At 39.0% G+C, this 7,992-nt stretch overlaps 1 protein-coding gene across 5 annotated transcripts in view; it reads right to left on the bottom strand.

Moving 5' to 3' along the window:
* Positions 1-1,657: 1,657 nt before the first annotated feature.
* Positions 1,658-7,992, bottom strand: part of unm_sa1614 (un-named sa1614) — a 280,473-nt gene continuing 274,138 nt past the window's right edge. For 4 of the 5 annotated variants that reach the window (XM_068048637.1, XM_068048639.1, XM_068048638.1 and 1 more), the window contains 2 exons: positions 7,460-7,582; positions 1,658-2,648 (listed from right to left, as the gene is read on the bottom strand). In XM_068048637.1, the coding sequence (XP_067904738.1) occupies positions 2,574-2,648; positions 7,460-7,582 (198 nt within the window). In that variant the 3' untranslated portion in view covers positions 1,658-2,573. Of the gene's footprint in view, positions 2,649-7,459; positions 7,583-7,992 lie in introns of those variants that run through there. The other variant, XM_068048640.1, reaches the window with a different exon arrangement.

Here is a 7,992-nt window from a genome sequence, read left to right as displayed (position 1 = left end):
TCATGATTGTGCTTGTGGCTGTTCAGTTTTCAGTCCATTAACACCCTATCTGTATTAATGCTTCGTCTTTCAGCACACAATTAACATATTGTTTGCCCTTGCTCCATGACCTTCTGGTCAGCTATTCTGTGACCTTGTCCTATCAACACCTTCTCTTTTGTTATCTCTTGCTCCACCCCCGCTTTACTTGCTTAAAATGTTTTACCTTTCTTATATCTGCTAGTTCTGAAGAAGGGTCACTGAACTGAAACGTTAACTCTGCTTCTCTCTCCACAGATGCTGCCAGACCTGCTGAGTATTTCCAGCATTTCTTGTTTTATTTCAGATTTCCAGCATCCGCAGTTTTTGCTTTTATTGTATTGCTAATTATCAGCTGTGTGTTTTTTGCTTCTGAACAATTATAAATCTTGCAAATAAACCGGATTTCTTTTTTATACTGATAACATGATGATTCTGTATTTTGAACAGGTAGGAGTGAATGAGTAGCCTGTATAACTTCAATTGTGAAATACCATAGCAACTGTCTTTTTGATGATCAGAGACACAGTCCTGTCAATGAAACTGCTTTCTTTTGCAAGCAAAAAGTTGGAGAGAACCCAAATGGTGAAACTACACAGTGATTAAGTAATTAACTGAGTTATCAATTTATTCACAATGATAATTAAGGTGGCATTCACTTTTAAAATACACGAGAGAATATTCAGTACACTTGCCTGGGATAAGAATCAGAATTCTGAAATGATTTGTTTCATTGAATACAATAAAAAAACAAAAAGTAATAGTTTTCATAACATCAGATTGCACTGATTCAGTCATATTGATCTTAACTCTGGTTTTTATTTTTATTCAGAAACACTGATAGCCTTATTTGAACAAATCAAGTGATTGTGAATCTCGCCACAATACCTACACAGTGACAGTATGTGCAGCAGTCATTTCATGTGGAGGTGTTGAGGAATATCATTCAAAGTATCAACAGTTTGTTTACGAGGGTCAAATCTAGAATAAATCCAGATTTCATTCAGAGCTTTCTCTGTAATGGTGAGCTGACCCGATTTAAAGTTTAAGAATGGCTTCATGCAGGATCAACATTTTCACTCTTTTTTCCCCCCGATCAGATTAAGAGTGAATTAAAATTGAACAAATCCACTGTTGGTACTAACACTGTCACCAGTTAACCTGGAAGTAAATCTGATGATTTGATAGTTTGGTTTGATTGTTTTCATTACACATTTACCATTAATAAAATTGTTTCTTTTTATGATGCCAAGATCAATCTAATTTTGACCATGGGGGAGGGAGGGTGGGGGAATGGAGATAACGTAGTTGCAATTTGCACTTTATGCAAATCCAGTGGCATATTTACTGCCCAATTAACCATCTATCGCATATACAGCAGCATTTTTGCACAAATACAAAGTGGATGCAATGTGCACAGGTCACCTGCATGATTGCTTTGTTCAAGCTCTAGATGGTGCTACTGCATTCCTGATTTCTGTTGGCAATTCATCCCAATTTCAAAAGGAAAAGCAGTTCACTTTCCAAAGAGGTAGTTCACTTGTATAAACTCTTGTAATAAAAATCTGCAGCCATTCACAATTTTAAACTAAGATCAATCACCACAATCTACTCCCTCCTTCCTGCCATATACTTGGAAGGGGGTGGGGGTGGGGTAGGGAAGGGAACTATTTCTAATTTCAATCCTGCTCCATATTCTGTATTTCAGTCATCCATATAAGTATATTTACTGCATGGTAAGCACAAGTTCAAACTAGGTTTGATAATCCAAAGTCCATCACTTTTTAAAATACACTATAGGAATTAATTTTCTTGTTAAAATGTTTTAACATGAACATTTAACATTTTTTAAATTATCACATGCCATCTTTAAAAATAAAAATACATATACTCTTTCATAATTTTTCTCACATTCTTCCTCCTCTACCACCTGGAGGCTGTTTCCCATCATAGATTGTCATAGTTGCTGCTTGTTCCATAGAATCATTCTGAAGTGGCAACAAATAAAGGAGTAACAGGTAGGAGAAATGCTTCCTTCTCCTCATTAGATGCTTGACACCAGTCAGCATGGTCATACTTTGACCATTTCCAGCACAACCATTGCTAACAACAGGCTTTTTCATATATAATATATATATATTTTTGGCTAATTCACAACAATGGTGTTTGGTGACCATTTCAAATCCTTAAACATATATAACTAAATAATTTCACTAGTTGGAAACAAAGCTATTTTATATATCAACAAACATTAACAAATTACAGTAAGGCATACACTTATGGCCACACTAATTAAACAGCCACCTGCCTTAAAACAGCAATCTGGATCTTTCTTGAAGGTGACCCACTAATTAGGGTTTCATTGAATTTCCCCTCGGAAGAGCTGCTGTTTTAGAAAAACTGTCTCACTGTTCAAGCTCATGAGATGTTTTTCAGATGATGACTGCCTTTCAGTAAAATTGAGAGATGCTTCGAGCTCCAAAGAGTAAATAATTCAGAAGAAGCAAATGACATTGGTCTTATCTTTAATTGCCCAGACTGAAGGATAGGATCTGTTAGCTTGTTTGTAATTGGATAAAAGATGCTGGGAAGAGACCTTTTCTGTGAGGCTGTCCATCTATGTAGCCATTCTATCAGGAGAAAAAAAGTGAACAGGCTTTTACATCAACATGCTGAGGGCTTTGAGAGCACTCATTATTCCCAATATTGAAACAGTACAACGTAATATGAAAAGTGTGCTATTATTTCAAAGCATTTATCTAATTAAAAGTTCTCAACATTGTGTCAGCTTGATTCAGTGCTCTCATCTGAGTCAAGATGTTGTGGTTTCAGACCCCACTCCAAGACTTAAGCACACTTCATTGCAGTACAGAACGAGTGTTGCATTATTGGAGATGCTGTGGGCAATTTTCCACTGTTGCTTCCTTGAAAAACAGGCAACTAGCAGAGGAAAACAGGTGGCACTGTAGGATTGAGTTTATTTTATTATAGCAGTTAGAACCTAGTTGTAATATCCTTAAATATATTGGTTAAAATTGTAACATAATCACAAAAGCACGATGGATAAGCTCAGCTGAATGTTAGCTGGAGTTCTGTACAAATCATGACATGTTGAGAAGTAACTCAGACCAAAGCCGAGAGGAGTATAGAAAGTGAAGGGGTGAAATCAAAAAGGAAATTAGGAAAGCAAAGAGAGGGCATAAAAGAATATTGGCAAGCAAAATCAAGGTGAACCCAAAGATGTTTTATCAATACATTAAGAGTAAGTGGATAACTAAAGAAAGAGTAGGGCCCATAAAAGGCCAAAAAGGTAATCTATGTGTAGGAGTGGAAGATATTGGTATGGTTCTTAATGAATACTTTGCGTCTGTCTTCACAAAAGAGGGGACGATGCAGATATTGTAGTTAAGGAGGAAACTTGTGAAGTATTGGATGTGATAAACATAGGGAGAGAGGAAGTATTAATGGGATTAGCATCCTTGAAAGTTGATAAATCACCAGGGCCAGATGAAATGTAGTATACCAGAGTGTTAAAAGAAGCAAGACAGGAAATAGCAGAGTGTCTGGCCATCATTTTCCAGTCCTCACTGGATACAGGTGTGGTGCCTGAGGACTAGAGAATTGCTAACGTTATATCTCTGTTTAATAAGGGAGTAAAGGACAGACCGAATAATTACAGGCCAGTCAGTCTAACCTCGGTAGTGGGCAAATTACTGGAATTTATTCTGAGACATAGGATAAACTGTCACTTAGAAAGGCACAGGTTAATCAAGGATAGTCAGCATGGATTTGTTAAGGGAAGATCTTGTTTGTCCAACTTGATCGAATTTTTTGAAGTAACAAGGAAGATAGATGAGGATAGTGCAGTTGATGTGGTCTACATGGATTTTAGCAAGGCTTTTGACAAGGTCCCACATGACAGACTGGTTAAAAAAATAAAATCCCATGGGATCCAGGGAAATGCAGCAAGGTGGATACAAAATTGGCTCAATGGCAGGAAACAAAGGGTAATTGTTGACAGCTGTTTTAGAGACTGGAGGGCTGTTTCCAGCGGTGTTCCGCAGGGCTCAGTACTGGGTCCCCTGCTTTTTGTGGTGCATAGTAACGATATGGACATCAACGTAGGGGGCATGATCAAGAAGTTTGTGGGTGACAGAAAAAATGGCCGTGTGGTAGATAACAGCTGTAGGCTGCAGGAAGATAATGATGGTCTGGTCAGGTGGGCAGTAAAGTGGCAAATGGAATTTAACTTGGAGAAGTGTGAGGTGATGCATTTGGGGAGGTCAAACAAGGCAAAGGAATACATGATTAATGGGAAAATACTGAAAAGTGTAGAGGAATTAAGGGACTTTGGAGTGAATGTCCACAGATCCCTGAAGGTAGCAAGACAGGTCGATAAGGTGGTGAAGAAGGCATTTGGAATCCTTTCCTTTATTAGCCGAGGTATAGAATACAAGAGCAGGGTGGTTATGCTGGAACTGTATAACTCATTGGTTAGGCCACAACTTGAGTACAGTATGCAGTTCTGATCACCTCATTACAGAAAGGATGTAATTGCACTAGAGAGGTTGCAGAGGAGATGTACAAGGATGTTGCCAGGACTGGAAAAATGCAGCTATTAGGAAAAACTGGATAGACTTGAGTTGTTCTCCTTGGAACAGAGAAGGCTGAGGGGAGATCTGATTGAATGTACAAAATTTTGAGGGGCCTGGATAGAGTGAAGGTGAAGGGTCTGTTCACCTTATCAGAGAGGTCAGTGATGAGGGGGCATAGATTTAAAGTGATTGGTAGAAAAATTAGAGGGGGGATGAGGAAAACCTTTTTCACCCAGAGGGTGGTGATGGCCTGGAACTCACTGCCTGAAAGGGTAGTTGAGGTAGAGTCCCTCAACTCATTCAAAAGGAGTCTGGATATGCATCTCAAGTGCCGTAATCTGCAGGGCTACAGACCAAATGCTGGAAAGTGGGATTTGAATAGGTGGATCGTTTTTCGGCCGGCACAGACACGATGGGGCAAACGGCCTCTTTCTGTGCCTTAAACCTTCTATGATTCTATGAAAGATGAGTGGGCATTGGAGAGAGTACAGAAAAAATTCACAAGAATGGTTCCAGTTATGAAGACAGATTGGAGAAGTTAGGACAGTTTTCCTTGGAGGAGAAGGTAGAGAGGTGATTTGATAGAGGTGTTCAAAAATATGAGGGGTCTGGACAGAATAGATAGAGAGAAACTGTTCCCACTTGTGAAAGGATTGAGAACAAGAGGGCACAGATTTAAAGTAATTGCTAAGAGAAGCAAAAGTGACATGAGGAAAAACATTTTTCACGCAGCGAGTGATTAAGGTTTGAAATGCACTTCCTTAGAGTGTGGTGGAGGCAGGTTCAATTGAAGCATTCAAAAGGGAATTAGACAGTTATATGCAAAGGAAGAATGTTTAGGGTTACAGGGAGAAGGCGGGGGAATGGCACTAAGTGAACTGCTCTTTCGGAGAGCCAGTGCAGACATGATGGGCCAAATGGCCTCCTCCTGCACTGTAAGAATTCTGTGATTCTGTGACTATGCCATGCATCGATGAAGAAGGGAGCCAGGTGGGAAAAAAAAGTCTGGTATTTAGGATGATGTGTCTGAAATCTCTCTGAGGAACATTGGAACAGGAGTAGGCCATTCAGCCCATTGAGCCTGCTCTGTCATTCGATACGATCATGGCTGATCATCCACTTTTTTGAAGAACAGAGAAATTCTCAGGCTTTCTGGTCAATATTTTTGCCAGTCAACACAACCAAAGCAGACTAACTGGTCATTCATCTCATTGCTTTTTGTGGAACCTTGCTGTGTGCATATTGGCTGCCATGATTATACTTCAAAAGTAATTGGCTTGAAGCCTTTGGGACATGAAATGCAATATACAACTGCAAACACTTCTGTTTCTTATTTCAGCACAAGTTCCCTAATCTCATCTGACTCTAGATTACTGTATCCCTTGTGCTCTCTGCCCCGTACAGTTTTCGGCCGTCAAGTCACTGCACTCTGGAAGGTTCTCCCTCTATGCCTTCATCTTGATTGTTATCTTTCTCTCTTTCTTTGAAAGCCTTCTAAACATTTATCTAACTTCTGCCCACTTCCCACTAGGTGTTCACCATTCCTTCTGAGACATTGTTTTTTTTTGTATGAAGTGCATAATAGTTCTGAATACAGTTAAAATTAATCATAGATTTTATTGCTTTAGCCCAGTTATGAATCTGGTTTGAAAACAAACTTCCCAGGGCAATAATCCAATTCTGAACTGTGAAACTGTCCAATAAGAACTTTTTTTTTGTTAATTATATGTTTATTGGTTTGTTTAAAATGTTTCTATATTGCCTCATCACATCATCAAAACTTCCCACAACATCTCAGAATTATGTAGATAAATGTGGCAGTAACTCTTTGCTAGCAAAATCCCATTAGCAGCAATGACAGGAATGCCGTTAATCTTTGTTTAGGGGCACTGGCTGAGAGGAATTTTGGCCAAGAAACTAAAAGACTTCCCTGCTATTCTTTAAATTAGCATGGGAATGTCAACTTTCATCTAAGTTGCCAGACAAAACCTCAGGATTAAACAAAGAATGATTCTTCTGACAATGCAGTACTCTCAGTACTGCACTTGACTGTCAGCCTAGACTCAACTCTTGTGGCACTTGTACACAATCTCTGATTCAGTGTAGCTATGAACTGAGCCACACTGACCTTTCTATGATAGTGAAGGTAAATACATGTCCCATATGATTCCTTTATTATGCACAGCAGTATGGATTACAAGTAATTACAAAATACTGGAGTATTGAACATGCATTTTCTTTTGTCGCAAGTGAAGCCATAATTGTTTTCCAGCCACAGTACTCTATTTTTCCTGCAAAACAGTTCTACTTCTGATGATAATCATGAGCAAATATAAAGTTTAGTTCGATGCTGCCAAGATATACATGCCTGGGAATGAAGGGAAAGAAGACTTTTGGAGAGTATGGAGGATTGTGCTATTGATATTTGCTTTAGACACCAGACTGCATCACTTGCTCCTCTGAACCTCATTATCCACTAATATGTTAATGTTTAACATGGGGCACCAACCTTGGCCCTGTGGATATCACATTGCCATCTCAGATATCATGTACTGCACATCTGCATGGAGCTTTAAATAATGGATGTCCCTCAAACATCATCCAAAACAAAAGTGATTTAAAATGTTGCTGATTCTATGGAACTACTCATTCTGATCTCAGCTGAGCAGCTCTCTTCTGACTTCTACATTCACAACAATGAAGGGGGTGAGAAAGGAATTATTATTCATTCCCATGTAAAGTGATAAGTGCAACAAAGTAAAGAAAACATCAGCACCAAACAGGCTGAGGGCCAGTGAATGCCTCCTCTTGACAGCATAATTATACATTATTAGAAAGATACATACCCACCACTCCTGATCTTCCTCTCCAGTAACTACTATCATCTCTCCCTCTGAGAATGTTAGCTCATCAGCATGATCTGCTGTGCATTTGTAAATGGCTCTTCCTCTACGAATTCTGGGTTTTGTCTGTAAAATAAATAATTATGCATGGGTAGACTTTAATTTAATGGGCTCCTTTAGTCTTTTTATGCCTTCTCCCAATTGCACTGCTCTCCTCCTTCAGTTGGAACCTGCAGTATTGTGAAATCATAAGGCAGGCCCTGATTGAAGGATAGCAGTGCTGCGGGGGAGCAGGTGTTCCATGTCATTCCAGCTGACAAAGATAGAAACGCTGAGTTTGATTTTTAAAACAAAATCCACATACTCACCAAATTAACTGTTTGTACTGATAGGAGAGATCAAAATAGAAACATAGAAATATAGGAAGAAAAGTAGACCATTCAGCCTCTTAAGTCCATTTTACCAGCCAGTTACATCCTGATTGATCTGTATGTCAACTCCATTTACCCACCTTTGATCCATATCCCTTGATACCA

The sequence above is a fragment of the Heterodontus francisci genome, chromosome 16 (assembly GCF_036365525.1).
Source record: "Heterodontus francisci isolate sHetFra1 chromosome 16, sHetFra1.hap1, whole genome shotgun sequence".
Taxonomy (NCBI): Eukaryota; Metazoa; Chordata; class Chondrichthyes; order Heterodontiformes; family Heterodontidae; genus Heterodontus; species Heterodontus francisci.
This window is presented reverse-complemented; position numbering and strand designations above follow the sequence as displayed.